General features: G+C 50.9%; 2 protein-coding genes and 1 long non-coding RNA gene across 5 annotated transcripts; 2 read left to right on the top strand and 1 right to left on the bottom strand.

The window, feature by feature from the left end:
• Positions 1-32: 32 nt before the first annotated feature.
• KIF17 (kinesin family member 17) lies at positions 33-16,863 on the top strand. 3 transcript variants are annotated; one of them, XR_005827170.1, is made up of 12 exons: positions 33-774; positions 1,969-2,115; positions 2,519-2,620; positions 5,085-5,274; positions 8,725-9,177; positions 10,245-10,339; positions 10,995-11,142; positions 12,184-12,266; positions 12,396-12,517; positions 14,679-14,910; positions 15,818-16,626; positions 16,787-16,863. XR_005827170.1 is itself a non-coding variant. In XM_040588667.1 (11 exons), exons 1-11 carry the CDS (start codon positions 544-546, stop codon positions 16,139-16,141), a joined length of 2,127 nt encoding a protein of 708 aa, XP_040444601.1. In that variant the 5' UTR covers positions 33-543; the 3' UTR covers positions 16,142-16,638. The 3 variants fall into 3 exon arrangements, 1 of the variants encoding a protein (XP_040444601.1); XR_005827171.1 differs by lacking the exon at positions 8,725-9,177; XM_040588667.1 differs by lacking the exon at positions 16,787-16,863 and having other exon boundaries at positions 15,818-16,638.
• LOC121085721 lies at positions 14,989-17,162 on the bottom strand. Its single transcript, XR_005827172.1, has 3 exons — positions 17,048-17,162; positions 15,884-15,982; positions 14,989-15,611 (listed from the first exon to the last, which is right to left on the bottom strand). It is a non-coding gene; the product is annotated as an uncharacterized LOC121085721 (long non-coding RNA).
• Positions 17,163-17,267: 105 nt separating this feature from the next.
• On the top strand, positions 17,268-22,395 carry DDOST (dolichyl-diphosphooligosaccharide--protein glycosyltransferase non-catalytic subunit). The gene is made up of 11 exons (XM_040588671.1): positions 17,268-17,431; positions 18,026-18,136; positions 18,409-18,495; positions 18,865-18,968; positions 19,828-19,922; positions 20,303-20,396; positions 20,808-20,956; positions 21,235-21,382; positions 21,514-21,634; positions 21,711-21,817; positions 21,897-22,395. The coding sequence occupies exons 1-11, from the start codon at positions 17,293-17,295 to the stop codon at positions 22,044-22,046; spliced, it is 1,305 nt and encodes a 434-aa protein (XP_040444605.1). The 5' UTR covers positions 17,268-17,292; the 3' UTR covers positions 22,047-22,395.
• The last annotated feature ends 400 nt before the right edge of the window (positions 22,396-22,795 follow it).

Raw genomic sequence — 22,795 nt, 5'->3', positions numbered from 1 at the left:
GCGGTGGGGCGGGCGGCGCTTCCCGCCTTCCCGCAGCCCCCGGCCCGGGCTCGCAGCCTGACCCCTTGGGCTTCCCGCCGCTCCCTCAGCCTTGCCTGGCGCTCACAGCTTCACCTCAGGTTTTCCCTCGCTCAGCCCCCCCCGGGCTTGTCCCTGCTCCCCGAAGTTACCTCAGGCTTGCCTGCCCACGGCCCCCCCTCAGGCCTGCCCCACTCAGGCTTCCCCGCCTCAGGCCTGCCCCCCTCAGGTCTACCCTCACCCTCAGACTTGTTCCATGTCTCCCCCTTGATCCCTCCCAAGCTTTTCTCCTCCGTTACTCTCCCCTTCTCCCCCAGCCATTTTGTGGCTCTCCTTCCTTATGCTAAGTGGTGGGGTTGGGGTCCTTCTCCTCAGTGTCCCCAGCAAGGTGAGGGCTCTGCCCCACCCGGGGGGTGCAGGCCCCAGGGTTAGGCTTGCCCCAGCACTCCCACAGGCCCACCCCGGCCCCGATGCCCCCCAGCCCCACCAAGTGAGTGTGCGTGGGGTTGAGCTGGCCCTTGGGAAATGGCCTCGGAGGCGGTGAAGGTGATCGTGCGCTGCCGGCCCATGAACGAGCGCGAGAAGGCCCTCGGCTGCAAGGCGGTCGTAAGCATGGAGAGCACGCGGGGCCAGTGCTTCCTCCAAAACCCCACCGCTGCCAGGGAGCCCCCGAAGCAGTTCACCTTCGACGGGGTGTACTACCAGGAGCACAACACGGAACAGATCTACAACGAGATCGCCTACCCGCTCGTGGAGGTGAGTGATGCCCGAAGCAAGCCAGGCACAGCCAACATGTAGCTCCAAACGTGGGCTGAGGAGTTCTCCGTGGATAGGTGATCCCTAATTTATAAAAATTGATTTATGGACAGAAGCAGCCCAGCCTGCTGCTGCAGGAAGTTTAGCTGTAACCCTGGGATGCAGAGGAAAGCACGACAGTGTCCCAGCAGCAGGCTGGGAAATTGGGAAGAGGAAAAACATTTCTAGCAGCCAGCGGAGCTCTGAGGATAGAATTACATTTAATTGTTTTGAGCGGATGTTTATACAAAAGATGAATCCTGCTGAGTGGGCCCTAGAGATAGTAGCTGGACAGAAACTGCAGTGGAAAGTGATGCGAGGAGAAGGGAGACAAACAAGACTCCTGATGATTTTAGGGACATGTTTACTGTCAAGTGAGAAACCTTAGAGAAGACAGGGAACCTCAGCCTCTTACAGACTAGCAAAATGAGAGGGGATATGTTTGTTTCCTTGTTAATGCAACAGCTAGGGTGAGAAAGGAATCAAGCAAAGCAAAAAAACCCTAATCTCCCCAAAAAACCAATTTTGTTAGAAAAAGAAACAGGGATAAAATGGCTAGTGATCTTTTTGAGGTGGAAGTTCCTGCTTATGAGAACAGGCAGGGTCTGAAGCAGTAGATTATTAGATTAATAGGCTATTTTATTTTATTTTATTTTATTTTATTTAAACCTTAAGAAATCCAAATACTTTCTGCTCCTACCGTGCTTCTCTGAAATAGGAACAAGTGAAAGTGAGGCCTTCTTTCAGCCAGCTTTCCAAGGGGAAGTTATTCTAAGCTAGAGACCATTCCTTTGGCCGCCCTACAATCAACTAGCATTCTAGTTGTCTCCCTGGATTTCAGAAGATTTTTCTGCCCTGCAGCAAAAATATTCTGGTCTTCTGAGTGTTGTCAACATCCCTTCCACTTTTCAACACCTGCATTTCTTCAGGTTTTCCATTTCTGAGAGAAAAGCCACTGATTTCTATGCTAGCAGAATGCATTTTTAAATTATGATACTCTGATGGCATGTGGAGATCAAGTAGTAGTTTGAGGTTTACTTCCAGTTCTTCCTTTCAAATACCTTTTATGAGCTGGGACTGAATCGGGACAATGTATTTCCAGTTATGTAAAACGTGAAGATAACGGCTATTTTATTCGGTTTTCCTCATTTCCAGGGTGTCACCGAAGGCTACAACGGCACCATATTTGCCTATGGCCAGACTGGCAGTGGGAAGTCATTCACCATGCAGGGAGTTGTGGATCCTTCTACACAGAAAGGCATAATACCCAGGGCATTTGAACACATTTTTGAGAGCGTACAGGTAGGTAACAATGCGAAAGAGATCCCATTGTAAGAGTGTGTGATATCTAGAAAGATCTTTTTCTCTCCTACCCCAAGGAGTGAGTGCTGATTGCGCTTGGGAGCAAGAATGGGAACAGGCTTTTGGGTACGCTGCCTCTCGTCCTAAAGCTGAGGCCCGTATGTAGTCAGAGGAGCTGCACCCTTATCTCTGCTGACTTAGAGACTCACGCTTGGGGTGTTGAAGGACTGAATGTCCCTGTGGCGAGCGTGTTGAGTGGTTACACCTAGGAGTGTGATGCCAGCAAGAGATCTGATGAAGTGCTGAAGGGAGGTAGGCACCCAGCTGGCACTGAGGAGCTATGTGGGCTGCCTACTTGCCTTCATTTTGAGCCCTACCCAAAAATTGTTCCTCTTTTGTGCAGTGTGCTGAAAACACCAAGTTCTTGGTGAGAGTTTCCTACCTGGAGATTTACAACGAAGACATACGAGACCTTCTAGGAGCCGATACCAAGCAGAAGTTGGAGGTGAGGTGGAGTCAATGTGTTCTCAGATAGGTATTACCATGAATGTCTTGCAGAAATGCAGTAATACTCTCTGTCAGAAGCTGAATGCCGGAAGGTGAAATTACAGTTATGGATGCCAAGAGGAGATTTTGACAGACTTGAGCAAAAGTTTAGTGGCAGAAGGAACAGCATCTGGTCAGAAACACATCTCGTGTGTCCTGCTTGATAGCAGCCAGTAGCTTAGCAGCAGCTGTGTGAATAAAGGATGGAATAAAATGCTCATGGGGTAATTTCTTAATATTGTTTCTCTCACAACTGTCTCTGAAGCAGGAGGATTCTGTGCCTTATAAATGTTTAGTCTGATCCAGTGGAGCTGTGGATGATCTCATTATCTGTCTAAAACAAAAAAAGCTGATTCCTTTTTGAGGGGACACAGCACATCTTACTCCCCATGGGAATGCACGAGGAAGGCAGGCAGCTTCCAGGAATACAGGAGGGTAAACTTTCCTGAAATCCTAATCAGGGGGCTGATTTTTATAATATCTACCTCTTGGTGGCTTTGCAGATCTTTTTGCACATATTCCTGGAGGGAGCTGCAAATCTCTTGCCCTAATTACTTCCCTGCAGGACTGCCCTGGTGGAGAAAACTGAGGCACTAGCACCATCTGCCGCACAGTCGCACCAAAATGGTCACAGACCCAAACTGCCTTACGGGCAGATGTGTTTTTAAAAGGTTCTTGCCTTTAAGGGAGGCAAAACCCTCTCAGCTCCATGTTCCAAGTGTGCTTCACCTGTGCGTGTCGAGTGGGAGGGTGGGAGAAGGGGACGCGCTGCTTTGGAAGGTGCTTGCTGCAGTTTCCCATCTTTTGTTCCACATCAGCAGTGACACCGGTTTCCATGACGACTGCGGTTGGCACTGGGAGGGCAGGAGTTGGGCAGAACAGTTGCCAGGGTAACACCATCGCACCAGTGACAGCTGCTGCCTGTTGCTGCCTCCACCGAGTCATTAAGGGAGTCCTGTGGAGACAGAAAGCCCAGGCTGACCTGTTGCTCTTTTCTGTGCCCCCCCCAATTCTCCTCCAGAAATCCCACTTCTCTTTGTCCCTTTGCCTTTCAACATCTGACTTTGGTGACCCTGAAGCCCACAACCCCCTCCAGTGGCATGAAACCCTGTGAAGAACAGGGTTGCTGGAGCTCTGCAAGGAAAATCCCTGCCCCCCCCCCCGTCAGGCTGTCGTGGAGTTCAACAGCCATGCCCTCCGCTGGGTGCGCCTCAGGGACTTGCAGCACCCTCAGACACAGCCGTCCAGCTGCAGGGTTCTACAGCACAGGCAGAAGTCAGGGTGTATGAACAGTCTGGCTGTGTTTCTGGAACCAGATCCATCCTGGGTGGTCACAGCTTTAGAACAAGGTTAAAACCCTGCCAAGTTTAGTTTTCATCCATTTCTGCTCTGTGTGGATTTTTTAACAGCAAACACTCTACTTGACATTGCTTCTTGTGGCGCACGCGTCACTAACGCTCGTCTTTGGAAGTCACACTGACAAACGTGGTAGTATCTGTTGCTCTGTGACACCAAGTCATGACAGCCATATCTTGATATCCCAGCTGACATGATAAAGATAGTTTTGGTTATGAACTCAGCAGATGTGGGGTGTAACATAGCTGTTGAAAATGAATTCATCTCATTTAAAATTCCCAGCGTGGAGGGGGCTGGTGTAGGAGTGCTGGGATCTCTTGATTGTTTTGTGTTTTTTGTGTAGGTTTGATGGGTCATTCAAGATTTTGAATGTTTCAATCATTTACTAGCATGCTGTATGAAATTTTTCTTCTGCGTGATTGGTAATTGCTGAAAAGATGCTGCTAGCTATTTAACACTGTCTCTACTCAGGTGCCTGAATAGAATTTTAGAGCATCTTAAAAATGAACTAATCTGGAAAAAAATTATTATAGCCCACCTGTGCATGATGGGTATGACTTTGGGAATTTTGTCAGTGTGATCAAGACACCCTCTCAGAGCGGAGGGGTTCAGCAAAGCACCGGCAACAAATATCTATGACTATTGAATCTGGGCTTTGATTTTTTAAAAAAAGCTCCCTATGACTGATGAGATCCTGCCATAACAGGTGAAAAACATTTCACTTTTTTAAAATATGCAGCTTAATAATAAGGAGGTAGAAGGTGTCTCAGCACAGAGAAGCTGGGTTTCTTGTGGCCTAGGAGATATCTGAATCAATCGGCAAACTTTTAATTCTTTTTGCCTGTGAAGACACGAAGGTGGTTCCCTCTCTTTGTGTGGTTTTATTCGTCCTTCAGAAATACTGAGGCTTTTTAGTGGCAGTCAGCTAAGCTTTTGCAATACTGCAGTTTAATTTCTCCACATGCAATACTCACGTAGCCTTCAAGCTTCTGGACAGTTTCCAGAGTACCTTCCTGCAGTCTCTGTGCGTCTTGTTCTAACCTGTGTCACGTTGTCCCTGTTTGCAGCTGAAGGAGCACCCAGAAAAAGGGGTGTATGTGAAGGGGCTCTCCCTGCACACCGTGCACAGCGTGGTACAGTGTGAGCAGATCATGGAGACAGGCTGGAGAAACCGAGCAGTGGGATATACCCTCATGAATAAGGACTCTTCCCGCTCCCACTCCATCTTTACTGTCAATATGGAAATCTACACCGTAGGTAGGTAGCTGGATGTCCCATGTCAGGCCTGGGCCTAGCAGAGTGCAGAATCTGTGCAGTCTGACCAGTCATCCCACAGCTAAACTTAGATCCTAAATGATTTTAGGTCTAGTAGAAATCAGAAATAGGCCCTGACATGCACGTTCTTCACAGTGTGAAATGGCTGAGTGTTCAAAGCCATTTGGGTTTTTTGGTGTGTTTTTTTCTTTTTTTCCTCCTCAATTCCCCCTTGGGAGAGAAATGTCCTGCACTCAGACTGGGAACATATTTAATTATCCTTCCATTCCTTTATCTTCTCAAACCTTTATTTCCACCAAAGGGGGCTAAATCTCACAGCCCATCCGATGGCTTGGAGTTCAGGCGTTGTACAGCCTGGAGAAACTTGTCTGATCTCCTTTATAATCCACGTCAGATCATTTCACCCAACGATTCCTTCATTGAGCTTAACCATGGGGCACATCTTTTAAATATGGAATAAAAGAATCCCTTAGTAATGTTTTAGTGACTGTTTTTCCTTTCTGAAGTATCTCATTCCCACTGACGTTTCTTTAGCTGATAAGGTTGCTTCACTGGGTCTGAACACAGACCTGGAGAGGGTTTTTTTCTGGGACTAAGAAAGGAATTAAGTCTCCTGTATTCTGTCTAGTCCTTGACCCCAGCTGCGGCTGTGAACAGCTTTGCCTTCATTTTCTTGAGCTCTTCCAGTCGTGGGGAATGTTACACAAAGCCTTCCTCAGTTGTGGTTCTAGGTGTTGGTGAGGTCATTTTCCTCTATCCAGAATGATGGTGGTGGTGGTATCTTGGGAACTTCTCAATTAACACAGCCAGTGGATGCTAATCCTTGCATCATGTGGGTCTATAAAATCCCAGCTTTAATCCTAAAAAGGAAAAAAGTATTTACACTTCTCTTTTGTGTTCCAGATTGGTTCAGGGCTCTTAATCTAGCCTGAAACTATTTCTCTAATTTAATTATTTGAAAACTTGTTACATGGAACAGGATGGCAGGTGGGGAAACTTGCAGTCTTGGCAATTAAATGGAAGACAGCTGGAATATTTGAGGAGAAAGCTGAGGGTTTTGGCACAATCCCCATAACTGGATGTCTACTAGGGTAATCATTAGTTGAAATAGTTAATGAAGTTGGTATTTATGTTGTCATCTTTAGGCTTCACGAAGGGGTACGTGGAGAAGTTCATACTTATTTTCCAGTTGACCCTGTAGTAAATTATAATTTACAGTGAGCTGATATTTTAAAGGATCTCTTTGTAATTATGTGGACTAAAATTACTCTGTTTGTTTGTTTGTTTGTTTTTTGAGTAACAGATTCAAGAATTATGGCAAATATTGGGTTCTTTGGCTGGAGATGCTTGACGTGCGCAAGTTACCATCAGTATTTTTACTGTGTTTAGAGTAGCAAATGTTTGATACCTTTACATTTTGCTCAGGGATTGGTTTGTTAATGAGGAAGATGTGCTTATGCCACCAGCACTGGCTGATGGGGTGTACAAAAATTAGATGGGCCAGACTTTTGGTCTGCGACAGGCTTCTTAGCAAGAGTCTGGGGACCTTGTTATACCACGGAAACTAAACTGCTAAGCTCCGAGACCGAAGCAAACAGCCTCCCTGGGTAAAAAGACTGGCAGGAACCGAAACAACTTTTTAATTGCCTGTCAGTGTTTACATAAACTGGGGGAAGGTGGGGAAAAGGTTAGAAAACCTACTTTTTGTGACTCTCCACTCACCCCAGCACTCAGAAAAGATGGTGAGAGAGTGCTCTATTTAAGCTCCATCTGGATTTTTTCCCCCCAGTTCTCCCATGTCTGGACACACCAGAAAGATCTGGAGTGAAACAAGTTTGTTCAGTGGCAAATGTGAAGTTCCACAGTTAATCTGTTGCTGTAACTGGGGAAATATCCTGGGGCAACAGATTTTAGATTTTTTCAGTGTTTACCTGTGAACTTTTAACTTTTCCCCCATGCATCAGATTATTCATTGCTCGTGTTAAGGCATTGTCCACAGCCATAAATCTGAACTGACTAATTTCAAGGCTCAGTTTTGTAGAAGTCTGCCTGGAAAAGGGCAGACTGTTAAAACCTTGATGCTTTCTGCACTTGGAGTGCTGAAGGAGCTGTTCCCTTGAATTTGAGTTGCAATCTTAAGGAAAGATTGGGATATGGACATTCAAGAGTGTGGTCTGGTGCTTAGGACATAGCCTGTGATTTGGGAATGCTTGTCCAATGCTTTGCTCTGCCTGAGGCTGGGAAAGTTATGTAGGCAGCGAAATTAAGGGATTCCTAAAGTGACCAGAGGCACTCGCTCTCTGTCACAGGGAATTTGTGTCATCGTGTTAATCCAGCCTCAAAATGCAGGTCAGAAAGCAGATATTGTGTGCGTGAGGTGAGCATCCAGGTAGCTGGGGAGCTGGCTGTTAGCTTCAGCTCACGTCTTCTCTTGCCTTAAAGCGTTACGATGGGGATGGCACCAGCTCACTGGGTCCGACTCCTCACTCACTGGGACCATCTCCACATCAGGGTGGCTCGGGCTGAGCGCAGTCCCAATTTCTTGTGGTTTCCTCATTTCTTGCCTGTGTTCCTTCATTTTACTTTGTCGTTGAGAATGTCATGCATTGAGGAGGAGCAGATGTTGCTGAGCACGCCTGCATGCTGAGTCAGGGTGCAGTTTGACAGCTGTCTGGGCCAGAGGGGAGATCTCCTGGGCTTCTTGAACATTCGAATCAGATGGTGGACCTTGGTGGTATCTGATAGGATATGCTTTTTCTTTTGAAGCACAGCAAGAAATGTCTCGAATATATGTCCCTTGATTAGGGTAGGTGGGGTTCTAGTCTTGAGAGAAGCTGTAGTTTGGGACTTCATGCAAAAACTGTTTCCAAACCTAGTGTCTACTCCAGCCTTTCCGCTGTAGCCTGTAGAGGTAACCTTCCTGCCTGTCTCTCCAGGATCCCTGAATGCCTACGTGACATCCTATTTAGTCTGTGCTAACTAGCCCTGCTCCAGTTACTGCCCGTTGACTTCTCATTTTGTGCTTCCTCCCTTGTTTCTCTCCAATTGCCAGACATTGTTTAACTTCACAAAACAATCTGAGGAGGAAAAAAGTTCTATAAACTCACAGTCTGACCTCGTTACTTGTAGAGGGCTTTGTGTGAAATTGTAAACACTGTGGAAATATGTGGAGGGGGTGTATGGGGGTGTGTGCTCAGAGCTCACTGGGTGAGTAAGAACAGGCATGAGTTTTTACTGTGCAGGATCTTGTTCAGGAAAGCACTAAAACATGTAGTTCTACGATTAACTAGATATTTATTTACTTAAGGGAGGTGGGCCTCAAATGCAGACAAAGAACAGGGCTTGAAATGGAATGTGATTCTAAGGGAGTCCTGGTTCTTGACTGTTAAGATGCTTTCTCTTAGAGCCCAACCTGGAATTATTTGCTTGCAGATGGGCGAGGGCAGGACCACCTTAGGGCCGCAAAACTCAATTTAGTGGATCTGGCAGGAAGCGAGAGACAGTCGAAAACTGGAGCCACGGGGGAGCGGCTCAAAGAGGCCACCAAAATCAACCTCTCCCTCTCGGCCCTGGGCAATGTCATCTCGGCCCTGGTCGACGGCAGGTGTAGACACATCCCCTACCGAGACTCAAAGCTGACCAGGCTGCTACAAGACTCCCTTGGAGGGAATACCAAGACCCTGATGGTAGCGTGCTTGTCTCCGGCTGATAACAATTATGATGAAAGCCTCAGTACTTTACGCTATGCTAATCGAGCGAAAAACATCAAGAACAAGCCCTGTATCAACGAGGACCCCAAGGATGCTCTGCTGAGGGAGTATCAGGAGGAGATTAAGAAGCTGAAAGCCATTCTAGCTGAACAGATGGGTGCGAATAACTCGTCAGGTAGGAGGGCCCTTGTGGCTGCAGAGATGTTTTATCTTTGACAGAAAAAAAGAGTTTTTTACACATAAAATGCTCACTGGATTTCACCTCAACCTTTCCCTTACCTGTTGGAGGAAGAGGTCCCCATTCTGGTAACAGACTTTTCTTTCACCGTTGCCAAATTGACCTTATTCCACTGGTAAAGACCATCTCAATTATCCCATATTTTCAGTTATGACAAATCCTGCTAGAAAATGCTGATGAGATTCAAATCCTTAATTCCCCTTGATTGTTCTGGCTACAATTTGGTCACTCACAGAAAAGAGGTTTTGGCTGGCAGAGCAAAAATGAGCTGTGAAAGAAATAATGATGTAAAATTCTTTATTAAATATATATTATATATTTTTTTAAGGTAGCATTTAGCCCCTGATCTCCTACCCTGTGAGCTTTTGACAGTACAAAAGTTTTGCCCTGCTGATGGCACTGCTTACAGAGAGCAGCACTGTCCGCTCAGGGTTCAGCCCAGCCCCAGCAGACTCTGTCTTTGCTGTGAAGTAGGAATAGCAAATGTGGGAACGAATGGGTAAGAGCAGTCTTTAGGGAGCTCATCACCTTTTGAGAATTATCCCCCAAAAAAGGGCAACTTTCAGCAGAGGAATAAGGCTGTAAGATCATTTCCCCCACCCCTTCTGCCACCTTTCAGTAACAGCTGTGAAGAAAGAAGGCAATTTTGTTGCACCTTTCATCTCCTTCCCAGTGTCTTTTTATCTTCCAAATCTGTTAGCACAGCCCTGGAAACAAGTCTCCTGTTATTTCTCGAAAGAGATTAGATTTATATTTTGTATACCTGAAGCTTAAACCTCTCCCCTTTGGCTCAGCGCTCACTCCTTCTCTCCCCACACCTATGGAGTCTCAGGCCAGTGGGCGTTTTGGCAGCGCAGATGCTGGCACGTGAGTGCAGCTTGAAGGAGCACAAGGATTACGGTGTTCTTTGCTGGCAGCCAGGTTCTTTGTTCTGTTTCCAGGCATTCTACAGACAATCCCACCCAGTAATTGTGAGTGATTTTTATTTCTGCTTTGCTTTGTAGGGCTTCTACCTGCTGAGACTGCTCACCTGGCAGAGAAGCCAGCTCCCCTCAAACCCCAGTTAGATCTTGAAGCAGAGAAGCAGCTCATCAGAGAAGTAAGTCAGGAGGGGGTATCCCGTACTGTCTTTGACTAAGGCTTGTGGGTTTTTATAATGATCATTACAAATATGGTATAGGGCTGTGTGGTTCAGCCTTTTTGGAATGCTTCTCTTCCTAATTTTTGGTCCTTGGGCTTCTCCTGTGGACAGGACATGTGTTGGTGGAGGCCTTATTTACAATGGCACTGTCTCTCAGCATGGTTCCCACCTCTCTGGAGATGAATTGATATGGATTCCCAAGAAGAATTTTTCACACTCCATGTGAAACATAGATTCTACCTGTCAGAGGAGGGAGAAAGAGGGAGTAGGAAAGTGGTAGTCAAAGGTGTTAGGAACAGTACAAGGATGAAGATAAAGAGGGGATAGGAAGCCAGGAGGAGGAATGAGGAGTTAGGGGGCAGAAAGAAATAAAGTGCTTTCCTTACTTTTCACAATCCCCTTCCAGGGCACCACAGCCACCCAAGACAGTGGTTTCTAGGCTAGTCACCTTCCATCAACACCATGCTGACTTAAATCACAGGAAAAGTCAACGGATACAAGATCGGTCGGGTTTTATTGGGGTGGACACAGGAAGTGACCTAGAGCGGACCTAGAGGTGACCTTGTGTAGGGTCAGGGGGCTGTTGCGTCAGGCTGTCTGCTGTGCCTTTCAGGAGTACGAAGAGAAGCTGGCCCAGCTAAAGGCCAGCTACGAAGCAGAGCAGGCGTCCCGGGCCCGCCTCGAAGAGGACATCAGCAGCCTGAGGCATCACTACAATCTGAAGCTGTCTGCTCTAGAGGAGAACCTCAGGAAGGAAGCAGGTGTGGATGAGGCAGGTGGAGGCTGCAGCGCAGGCTGAGGGCTCCCTGACCGCAGATGCAGGCTGCTTTTGCAAAGCATGACTTGTGGCAGCCACTGCAGCCTTCAAAGCAGCAGTGACAGCTACTGCAGTGAGCGCTACCTGGCAGTGACAGCAGTCCCTGCTTTCGGCCCTCCCTTATTGACAGGAGGCTCTGGCTCTCCTGGACCCTTCCTAGGACTCTGTCCCCATTTTGTCCTCTTCTCTATTTCCCTGGTTTCTTTTCCCTGTCAGGACCAGCCTGGCTCTACCCTGTAAGCTCTGAGGCCATGAAATGCAATTTTTGCCCATGTAGCTGTTTCTTCTGACCTGGGGCAGCGTTTCTCTCAACCAGAGGTCTGAGCTACAGATGTGACTGGTCTTGAGCCGGTTGGCTTTGCACAGCTCGCACGCCCAGGACAAGGGTGGCTGCGGTGGCTGCAGCAGTCTCTTCCAGCGCATGCAAATGCAATGCAGCCCTTGGTCTCCCGGTGGATTATCACGACCATCGCTTTGCTGGAGGGTGGATATTCCTCTCACATACCTATAAACTGTTGCCAGCTCTTCTCTTCATTGCTGCTTTTCATTTATACTTCCACAGCGCCTCAGAGCATATTTGGCAATGTGCTTGTACAGCACTTATTGCCCAATATTAATTCTTGAACCTACAGTCTTCATTTTTGATGCTATCACTTTCTAAGATGAGAGCTCCCCCCCTTCCCCCCCCCCCCCCCCCCCCCCATTACAAACGTGCACCCCCCCCAGCCTCTGGAAATAGGTTATTTGTGCATGAACATGAGGACCCAGGCTCTCCAAACCCTGTAAAATCTGCATTCTGTACCTATCTGCCCTCTGGGTCTTTAATGGCTTGTAGTGACCGGCAAGAAGGTAAATAACAGGGTTTTTCCTTTCAGACACAGAGTTCTTAGTTTTTGGTGAAGACTTTGATGTTTTCACAGATTTATGCTCTAGTTTTGCAGAGGTCATCGCTGACACTGTGGTTATTTTCTCTTTTACTCTTCAGCTGCTGTGAGGACTGAAACTACTCCTGACATGACACCTCTGCCTGTAGACGCTACAGCAGGGGAAGGACCAACATCAGCCCAGGTACCCTCTAAAGCTACTTCTCCCCCCACGGTGGCATAAACCCAAGTGGGGAGTGTTACCCTTCACCTATCCTGGTACTCTCGCTGCGTGTTTTCAGAGCAGCAGCCTTTGGTTTGCTCTTGTCCTCAGGGCCCAGAAGCACTTCGGACTGTCCCGGATGCCTGCAGTGTGAGCAGGGGGAGTGCTGGAGCAGAGGGGGCTGGCGCGGAGGGGATTGCATTGCCTGCAGACCAGCAGCAGGTGCTGGCCAGGTCAGTGACCGTGCTGCTCCTGCTAACCGCCCCCTGGGCGCTGCCTACAACACATGCAACCCTGTTCTTCTGTTATTACAACTGTTGAGCTTCAGCTGTCAGTTCAGCGCAGTACAAAGCTAGGCAGGCATGTATTCTTTACCCCCAAATTACCTTTGTCCTATTTGGGCAGATAAATACTTGTTACATGTGGCATTTGATGATGCCAAATGCCAGAATTATGAGAGAAAACTCTGGAGGTGTCTGTATCAGCAGACGTGGATGCAAAAAAGCATGCTCTCCTGGTAACAAATCCTAGATCTGTAGGCAGGGAAGTCTCTTCCTTCTCTGGCTTTTTGCAGGTGTAATTTATGAGGAATTTATGAAGTTGAGTCTGGCAGTTGCTGAAAGAACTTGTGTGCCCAAAGAGGTTATGGAGGCGACCTCCTTTTCCTCTTGGAAGAAAGCTCTTGCAGGGCACGCGGAGCCCTCTCCTGTCAGTACAAGTAAGGCAGCAGGCCTTCCTGCGGCTAACTGTGTGGATGGAGCACAGCGTGTCCTCCACGACTCTCCCTTGTCATCGAGGGCACTTTTGCCCCTCACTCACGCATCTCACAATGTTTGCAAGACATCAGCCGGAATTGGCATCAGCATTTCCCAGTAACCCCACTGCAGGGGCAGCGTTAGCCCAGGGGCTGGAGCACGGGGCTGGGATGTGAGGGGTGCAGGCTCGAGACTCACACCAGGCCCTGTCTCAGAGGCATCTTGTCTTGAAGTCAGAGTACAGCACAGTGTATCAGAACTTCTGGGCTGTTTCAGAAATAACGCTTCAAGCACATTCTGCCGATTTCTCTCTTTTACTCTGTTGTGTGGAATTATATAAAAATCAGAAATGCTGAGTGTAAGATATAATGTGGATGATCGGGTTTGATTCTGAAAAGTTCTGTGGTTCTCAACCAATCTTTCAGCTTTCTGGTGAGCTCCTGCGGCACGTGCTTGCTCTGTTGGGCCTCACCCACCTGAAAAAGGAGCTATTAAGACATTGAGATTAGCAGCATCTGTAATTTGTGGGCAGTTCTGTCTGTTAATGGAGAGGTCTCCGAAGAAACCATTCGTTTTGACTATACAGCAACTCTTAATAGTCCTATTGCAGTGTTCCCTTTCATGACAAACAAGTGACAAATGCGCTTCTAATTACATTGTTAGAATCACAGTTCTCTGCAGATTAGGCAGGAGGGTTTGGGGGTTTTCAAAGCCGCCTGTTAAAAGCTTTACCGTCAGGGGACAGCTGTGAGATCTCGTGACACGCTCAGCAGCGCAAGGATTCAAGTGCGTTATGAAACAAACAAAACTGAAGGCTACTTGGCAAGTGCAGTGAAGGAGAATAGCAGGTCACCTCTGGTGGAGAAGGAGCTGTTTCAGCTGGGTTTGAAGCTAATTAAGAGGCTGTTATCAGCAGAGGGTTTATCAGTGGTGGGATTTTTTCCATCGTGAGCCAGTGCTGGCCAACCCGAGCCGCCTGCTCTGCTGCAGATCCCTGTGCAAAGCAAATGGCTCCAGAGCCAGGCTTTATTGCCGTGCCGGAGCACGCGGGGCTGCGTGGCACAGACCTGAGCTGAGCTCGATTTCAAACAGGGGTCCGGGCCAGCACCAAACAGCAACGCTGAGCTTACAAAGTCATGACCCCACCCGATACGGCCTCCAGGAGACCGTGCTATGGCTTCCCACTCTACCCCTCCCATATCCACCACTTAAAATATTTCTTTGTGTCATTTGGGCATTTTTTTTGGTGTTTGCTTTGAGAGTCTTTCAAAACAAGAAGTAAGAATTGAAATATGGTGCTATAGTCAATGTATATTTCAATAAGAATTTAAATGTAAATTTCACAAAACAGGGCTTTTAAAAAAGAGTTCTGGGAGCGTAGATACAGATTTCCAGACACACCTGTTGACACAATAACACACACACTGCCTTGCATCCACAGGAGTATTTATGACAGAAACTTAATAAAAGTAGAATTTTCCATGATTACTCAGGGCAGCAAATCTCGTCAGAAATCACCATTTTCTGGACGTTTTCTGGTGTCTCCCCAGATGTCGGTGAGGTGGGGACGTGTGTCCTCCATGCTCACATGGACAGTTCTTTGTCCTGCTGAGCTAAGAGAAGCGTTTGCCCTTCCCAGGCTGCAGATGCTGGAGCAACAGGTAGTAGGAGGGGAGCAGGCTAAAAACAAGGACCTCAAAGAAAAGCGTAAACGCCGGAAAAAATATGCGGACGAGCGGAGGATGCAGCTGGTGGCTGCCCTGCAGCAATCTAACGAGGACAGCAGTGACTGGGTCCTGCTTAACGTCTATGACTCCATCCAGGAGGAGGTCCGAGCCAAGAGCAAGCTTCTGGAGAAGATGCAGGAAAAGGTGAGCAGCTCCCCGCTATCGCTGCGGAATCTTTTGGGAGCATCCCTTTCCTCCTCTGCGTGCCTGTTGGTTTTTTTAGGTTAAGGAGGTGTTTTAGGGCAGTATGTGTAAGAATGGCTCTGGCTGTGTCAAGTATTTCACACACGTGCCTGTCAGCTTGCTCGCGTGCGTTTTGATGCCATTCCAGACGCAGCAGCCCTCGAGGTGGTCAATTAAGGTGTTGAACCCCCAACCCCCACCTGGTTTCAAGGCTGGGCTCATTGTCAGGGCTGGTGTCGGGAGGGGATGTGACTCCCGCTGCTGACCTACACAACCTACTGCACAGCCTCCTCCGCTCCGGCCGCCCCAGCGTCACGCCGGGGTCTCAGGGAGAAATTACAGCATGAAAGGGGGGGGGGGGGGTAGGAGGAAATTAAATATATATATCTGTAAAAGCAGTGCTTTTGGATTTTAGGCACACTTGCAAATCAGTTTTGCTCTGCTGAGGCGAGGCAGAATCAGACGAGCTTCCAAAAAAATCTGTGTCTGTGTGTGTGTGCAATGCTGAACCGCACATTTAAGAATGTGTTTTATTTCTGTATTTAGGGTACGGCAGAAATATTGCACCTTTTCATCCGCGTTAGGAACTCCCAAGGGTTTGTTATCACTGGGCACAGACCGTGCTAGTAAGAGTAACTTCATGTCTGTTCAAAGACTCGGCGCTGTGGGGAGACGCAAGAAATCTTTCATTAAAACAGATGTGGAATAATCTCTTGACACAAATCACATCCTAATTCTGAACTATAAATTAGAAATCTACCCAAATATTCATGCTTTTGTGTCCTTCCGTCCCTCTGCCTGTACTCACAGTAACAATTGCTCGCTCTCCTTCACAATCCCAATGATTTATTTTGGTTTTATGTCCCAGCTGCGGGCTGCTGAGACTGAGATCAAAGATCTGCAGTCGGAGTTTGAGCTGGAAAAGATCGATTACCTCAGCACCATCCGCCGCCTGGAGCGAGATGTGATGCTCTTCCAGCAACTGCTGGATCAGGTGCAGTCCCTCGTCCGGCGTGACTGCAACTACAGCAACCTGGAAAAGGTCAAGTGCGAATCTGTCTGGGACGAGGAAACCGGCTGCTGGAAAATTCCAGAGCCTGTCATTCAAAAAACACGCCTGCCTGCAGGTAAGAGCATCTTGGTGGTGGGCGCATGGCTCAGCAGATGGTGGGTGGGCTGCGCTCGTTTGTAAAGCCTCCCGTGTACAGAAAGTTTATTTAGAAAGTTTGAGTAATGTCTCTCACACGAAGATGGGTATGGATCCTTAGGGAATCTCTGCGGTACAAATCCCTGGGGAATCTCTGTGGAATCTCTGTGGTGATGGGGATCGGGGAGCGCGTTAGTTGTGCTGGAGGTGACAAGCCCGTAACGTCCGTCTCTTCCCGCAGCAGTTCCAGCCCTGCCAGAGCCCACACCCGCCCGACGGAGCCCCCCGGCCCAGCGCGGCGAGCCAGCGGTACGGCGCGGTTCTCTTTATTTTCTATTCCTATTTATCCCATTTCTGCCCCGTTCCCGAGTGCCCCGTGGCCTTGTGCGGCGCCCAGCGCTGCTGACCTGTTGCACGCTCGCAGCCTGAGCAGGACCGCTACAAGCTGGTGCTGAGCAGGAGCGGCAGCGAGGCCATCGCCAGCAGCTACTTCCGAGCCCCGCCAGCCCGCGGGACCCTGCGGCCCCCAGGTGAGCCCGTCCCCTCCCGCACGCTCCTTCCCCCGTTGCGATTCCCGAGGGGAGGGCGTCAGGCTGGGCACCCTGGCCTGAGCAGGGCCCGCCCGCAGGATGAGGCCGCTTCTGGCCTCCCGCGGGGGGACCCACCGCGCCCCCCCCTCTTCTCTTACAGCCACCCCGGGGCTGCAGGGGGCTCAGGGGGGCGCCTGCCCCCTGCCCCGGCCCTTCCGCCTGCAGGCCCTGGCCCCGCCGCCCACCGCCGCCAGGCGCCACAAGGCCAAAGCCGGCGCTGGCCGCCGCCCGCTCTGACCCCGCCGCGCCCGGGCCTCCGGCTGCGCGGGACGGCGCCGCGTGTGGCCGGTTTCGCAGCGAGAGGCTCTCGCTCGGCGGCGGGGCGCGCTGGCAGCCGCCGCGTTGTGTCGCGCCCGGTTACCCCCAATAAACGGTCCGACAGCGCCATTTTGGGGTGTGTTCCTGCGCCGGGGCGGGGTGGGAGCGGGCCGGGCCCCGCCGCCATCTTCCGTACGGCGGCCGCGCGGGGGTCACGGCGGCCTCCCGGTGATTGGCCGGCGGCGCGGAGCTGGCGGCCGCTGGTTGGGAGGCGGGGGTGCGGCGCCTGGCGCCGACTGGCTGCCCGCGCCCGCCCGCTGCCGGGGCAGCTCGGCGGCGGCGAGCAAGATGGCGGCGGCCGCGCTGCGGCTGTGGTGGCTCCTGGCGGTGGCGGCGGCCGGGGCCGAGGGCGGGCCCCGCACCCTGGTGCTGCTGGAGAACGGCAACCTGCGGGACACGCACTCGCTCTTCTTCCGCAGCCTGGCCGGTAGGGCCCGGGGGGCCCCGCGCCGGGCTGGGCGGGGGAGAGGGGGGCGTTTGGGGCCCTCCGGCCGGACTGAGGGTGGAGGTTGGGGTCCCCTGAGGGAGAGCGGGGGGGGTGTTGGGGTCCCCTGGCCGGGCTGAGGGAGGAAATTGGGGTCCCCTGGGGGAGAGGGAGGTTTTTGGGTTCCCCTGGCCGGGCTGAGGGAGGAGGTTGGGGACCCCTGGGGGAGAGCTGGGGGTTTTCGGGTCCTCCGGCCGGGCTGAGAGAGGAGGTTGGGGTCCTCTGGAGGGGGGGAGCTGGGGGTTTTGGGGTCCCCTGGCTGGGCTGAGGGAGGAGATGGGGTTGTGTCCCCAGCTGTGCTTGTTTCGGGTCCCCAGCAGCGTTGTCTGCACTCGATGGGTGTCAGCGGGGCATCCTTGCAACAAAGGGGCTCTTCGGGGAATTGAACCCTGAGGATTAACGTGGGAACATCCCGGTGGTCCCCCCAGGAAGCCCCTAAGCCACTTTTTCCAAACCCCCGCTGTTCAGTGGGGGGATAAACCTGAGTGTGGTGGGTTGGTGAGACACCAAAGCTGTCGGTTGTGTCTGTGGCTGCAGACAGGGGCTTCGACCTCACCTTCCGCACAGCGGATGATGCCGGCCTCTCCCTGATAAAATACGGGGAATTTCTGTACGACAACTTGATCATCTTCTCGCCATCCATAGAAGGTAAACACAGGAGGGGAAAACTTGACTGCTTTTGGGACTTGGCAGCATTTTTGGAGGGGGATTTCCAACTATTCTGTCAATTTTAATTAAATCTTACGCTTTAGGTGTTATCCTTTGTGTTTTGCACCTGGTAGCAAACTGCAGGTACCTCCAGGCCTCTAGTGGTGGTTCTTTCAGCCACGAGAGAAATGATCTGGTGTTTTGCCATGGTTTAATTGTGCTGTGGTGTTACTTCTGAGAACTAGTCGTGAATTTCTGGCCTGCGCTTTCAGATTTTGGTGGAAACATCAACGTGGAGACCATCACCGCTTTCATCGATGGCGGTGGCAGTGTCCTCGTCGCTGCCAGCTCAGACATTGGTAAGTACAAATGTTCATCAGGGTTGAGTTAGTGCATTTCGGGCACTGCTTGTAACCGGCATCTCTGCCGCTGATGCTCTGCGGATAGTTTATTCACCATTCTGCAAGTTCCTGTGACAAAAATGGTGAGAAAACAGTTTCTTGTTTCTCATTGTGAACCTCAAGGCGTGTGCTGTACGGAAATGAGGGATAAATAGCCTTTATTGACACTTTGAATAGGAATTGAGCTGGGGGAGGTTGAGTTGCTCCTCGGGGTTTGGCTGTGGAGTGCTGAGCACGTGACTCTAAGCTGAATTTTGCTTTTGAGCGCTGAGACTGGTGTTGCGTCCTGAACACACTGTGTAAAGAGGATCCGTTTTGTTCTTGTAGGCGACCCGCTGCGGGAGCTGGGCAGCGAGTGTGGGATAGAGTTTGATGAGGAAAGGACAGCGGTCATCGACCATCACAACTATGATATATCCGACCCCGGCCAGGTGAGTAGGTTTGCCTGCACGTTTTGGGTGTTTTCAGTGCAGAGGTTTAGGCATGAATCTCCTGTCCTCGTTTCCTTTATTTTTTTCTCCATCTGTTCTCTGCTTTCCTGCCTTTCTCCCAGGAAAGTCGTAAATGATGCCACCTCGCAGTGTTCAGTGACGCTGCAGTCGGGGCTGCTGACATAGCACTGCAGGGCGTTCGGGGTCTCTGCCCTCGGATTCATCTTCCTGAATCTCCCGGGTTTCATTGTTCAGGTTACAGCCTGAAACTGTCACTGGGTCTCAGGCGGTCACGCCACGGTCACTGGTGGGTGTGAACCGCTCTGAAGGGTGTGATGGGGTGAAGCACGTCAGACACCGAGCGTGACGCTTTGGGTGTGGGAAGGGAGATTATCCAGAGATGAATATAGAAATGTACGTGTTTCTGTGATTTACTTTTTTTTCCCTCTAGTATCATCTGGTACTGTAAAGGCTATATTAAGGTCTGAACTAAATATATTCTGCTCATTTTTAATAAAGTTAAACTGTTGAAGCAGTATGCGGACGTTGTCCTAGTACAAGGATGAAAGTTACTAAGTAGAGGAAAATAAAACACCAGCAGTGTTGCTGTCTTTATCAAAAGTTGGTTCTCTTTTCCTTATGTATCAGTATCAGTTTGATCATAATTAAACAAAAATAAGCTGGTTTTTACTTTTTAATTGAATTGTAACGTTCATCCACCAGTGGCTCAGTTGGACTTGTCTGTAAAAGCAGCGTTAGCTTTCAGTTAAGCAGAGGATCTGTTGCTCGCCGCTAGAACCTAACGCCAGCCTGCCTGCCCCTGCGGCGCGTTCACGCCGCTCTTTCTCACTCCTCCCAGCACACGCTCATTGTCGCCGATGCTGAAAATCTCCTGAAGGCCCCCACCATTGTGGGGAGAGCGGCGCTGAACCCCATCCTGTTCCGAGGAGTTGGGTAAGCGACCTGCGGTGCGGCGGCGGAAGGGGGGGGAGGTGGTGGCTGTAGGGGAAGGGGAGCGAGCACCGCGCGAGGTAAGTGTGGGGTCAGCCAGCTGTGACTCCGGATGGGAGCAGTCTCCCTCAATTTCAAGATGCCAATAAAAAGAATCTCCAAAGCTGCTTAGTCGCTGGCTCAGGAACATTTATTAATGTAAATTAGTGAAGCTTGACTGTGTATGTTAAGGAAATATTTCATTGCTCAGCGTGTGCAAGTTCTGCGGTTGTCTTGCTGCATCCAGAGGGCAAGGAGGTTCACACAGTTGGTGGCCACACATTCCTTGGGGGTTGGGGGCGCTGGGGGGTCTTTGTGCCACTCACAGTGCCTCTCCCTGCAAGGATGGTGGCTGACCCTGACAACCCGCTGGTGCTGGATATCCTGACGGGCTCGTCTACCTCTTACTCCTTCTTCCCAGACAAGCCGATCACTCAGGTACGCTTGGTGGCTTTTCCTCCTCTTTGGAGCTGTACTTCTGCAATTAAGCCTCTCAGATTTTGGCAACTTGGCAAGATCATCGGGTGTTTGATCTCCTGATGGATTTTGAAGGGGTCGGGCTGTTGGCTTGCCTTCCTGCATTGCCCTGAGAATCTTCCTCTTTGGTTTCTGCCCCTGGGAAAATGTCCAGCGTGAGGGACACGTTGGAGGAGAGGCCAGCCTAGATCAAAGGTTTCATTCCAGGCGGAGGGGGTGGAAGCTGTGAACCCCGTTCCTGGTTATACTGAGCTTCTGTGCTAGCGAGTCGGGATGTTCCACCCCACAGCAAACCAGAGATTAACTCTTCTTTAATCACCCCTAAATTGGCTAAACGCTCTTCGAAATGCCTTCTTTCCCCTTCCTTTCCAGTACCCACACGCAGTTGGGAAGAACACCCTTCTGATCGCGGGGCTCCAGGCCCGGAATAATGCCCGCGTTGTTTTCAGCGGCTCCTTGGATTTCTTTAGTGACGCCTTCTTCAATTCTGCTGTGCAGAAAGCTACTCCCGGCTCCAAGAGGTACGTTGGCTTCCTGACATCCCTGGCTGCGCAGTATCTGGGAGCTGTTTGGTGAAGAAAGTCCTGGGAAATAGGCAACAAATATTCACGTGATGGGAAAACTTGAATGAAATTGGGGGTGATGCGTTTGTTTGGCCTTAGGGAACAAAGCGCTTCGGGGAGCAGGTCCCTCCTTTCGCCCTGGCTGGTGCTTTGTTGCTTTAACGGTTTGGGTTTTGGCACACGGTGTGTGTTTTCGGCGTGGCTGCCATGCTCTCTCGGCCTTCCTTTGGCCGTAGGTACTCGCAGACAGGGAATTACGAGCTGGCTGTTGCCTTGTCCCGCTGGGTGTTCAAGGAGGAGGGAGTGCTGCGTGTCGGGGCCGTGTCCCACCACCGCGTTGGGGAAGTTGCACCTCCCAACGCCTACACCGTCACCGACCTGGTGGTAAGGCTGCCGTTCAAGGCGGCACGAGGGGACATGGAACCTCCTTGAGAAAAGGAATTTGGGAAAATTTGAACTTGGAATGAGTCCAGGTTTGCTGGTTAACTTTTCCCAACGTTGTGGTTTCGTTCCAGGAGTACAGCATTGTGATCGAAAAGCTTTCCGATGGCAAGTGGGTTCCCTTCGACGGAGACGATATTCAGCTGGAGTTTGTCCGCATTGATCCCTTCGTGCGGACTTTCCTGAAGCGGAACGGTGGGTTTCCCTCGCCGCCTTGGGGCTCCTGCGGCTTCGTGCCTCACTGCCACCTCACTGCCCTCTCTTCCCTCAGGCGGCAAATACAGCGTGCGGTTCAAGCTGCCGGACATCTACGGCGTGTTTCAGTTCAAGGTGGATTATAATCGGCTGGGTTACACGCACCTCTACTCCTCCACTCAGGTACGTGGAGGGGGGAGACCCACCCGAGGGGGGAGGGGCTGCTGGGCAGCCCACCGAGCGCTGCTTTCCCCTCCCGCAGGTGTCGGTGCGTCCCCTCCAGCACACGCAGTATGAACGGTTCATCCCCTCGGCGTACCCTTACTATGCCGGCGCCTTCTCCATGATGGTTGGCCTCTTCATGTTCAGCATCGTCTTCCTGCACATGAAGGAGAAGGAGAAATCCGACTGAGCTCCCTGTGGGAGGGTGAGCCCCTTCCCCAGCGCAGGGCAGGGGCGGGTGGCGCTCGGGACCCTCATTTGTCACCCTATGAGGACTGGTAGGTGCCAGACACGCTGTGGATTTGCGTTTGGTCTTTTTTTATTTGTACACACGAGAGGATTAATAGGAAAGAAAAGGAAATTTGGGGGGGGGGGGCGGAGGGGGGGCGGAATCTGTCACCAGAGCATCTGCAGAGCTGGAACCGCGGCACGCTGGTGTGGTTCCTTGCCGAGTTGGTGATGTTGGTCTTGTCCCACCGCTGGAATGGTTTTGATCGGAGCTGATAACGCCCTTTTCAAAATAAAATCTCGTTCCTCTCGCTCTGGGTTGAAGCAAAGTGAATTTGCCGCCTGGGGCTTTCAGCCGCGTCCCCAGGCTTGTGGGTGGTGCCCCAGGGACATGTCCCCATGTCCCCTGCCAGCTCGAGGTGTTCCGTGGGGTGGGCTGTGTGGGAACATCTGGATGATGCCGACGCTGGAGTGCATGGGGGGGGTTGGGACGCCCTAAGAAGACCACTGGGGAGTTTGGGGGGTCACCAGAGGCACACTGAGGAAGATGTGCCCCTGAGAGCAAACGGGGGGGTTCAGGGACACCCTCAAAGGCTCACCGAGGGCCTGGAGCACCCCAGGACGCACCTGGGGGGTCTGGGGAGGACAGGATCCCGAGAAAAGCGGGGGCAGCGGAGGAGCCGGGGGGGGCGCTGGGCTTTCCTGCGCCCG

This window comes from Falco naumanni, chromosome 3, assembly GCF_017639655.2.
Source record: "Falco naumanni isolate bFalNau1 chromosome 3, bFalNau1.pat, whole genome shotgun sequence".
Lineage (NCBI taxonomy): Eukaryota > Metazoa > Chordata > Aves > Falconiformes > Falconidae > Falco > Falco naumanni.
The sequence above is the reverse complement of the archived record's forward strand: the minus strand, read 5'-3'. Positions and strand labels throughout refer to the sequence as shown.

Excerpts from the sequence above, each read along its gene's own strand:
- DDOST (XM_040588671.1), top strand. The coding sequence starts at position 17,293 with ATGGCGGCGGCCGCGCTGCGGCTGTGGTGGCTCCTGGCGGTGGCGGCG. Across the intron at positions 18,496-18,864 it reads CGCTGCCAGCTCAGACATTG|GCGACCCGCTGCGGGAGCTG; the intron begins GTAAGTACAAAT and ends TTGTTCTTGTAG. Across the intron at positions 21,818-21,896 it reads ACCTCTACTCCTCCACTCAG|GTGTCGGTGCGTCCCCTCCA; the intron begins GTACGTGGAGGG and ends CCCCTCCCGCAG.
- KIF17 (XM_040588667.1), top strand. The coding sequence starts at position 544 with ATGGCCTCGGAGGCGGTGAAGGTGATCGTGCGCTGCCGGCCCATGAAC. Across the intron at positions 9,178-10,244 it reads GGGTGCGAATAACTCGTCAG|GGCTTCTACCTGCTGAGACT; the intron begins GTAGGAGGGCCC and ends TTTGCTTTGTAG. Across the intron at positions 12,518-14,678 it reads CAGCAGCAGGTGCTGGCCAG|GCTGCAGATGCTGGAGCAAC; the intron begins GTCAGTGACCGT and ends TGCCCTTCCCAG.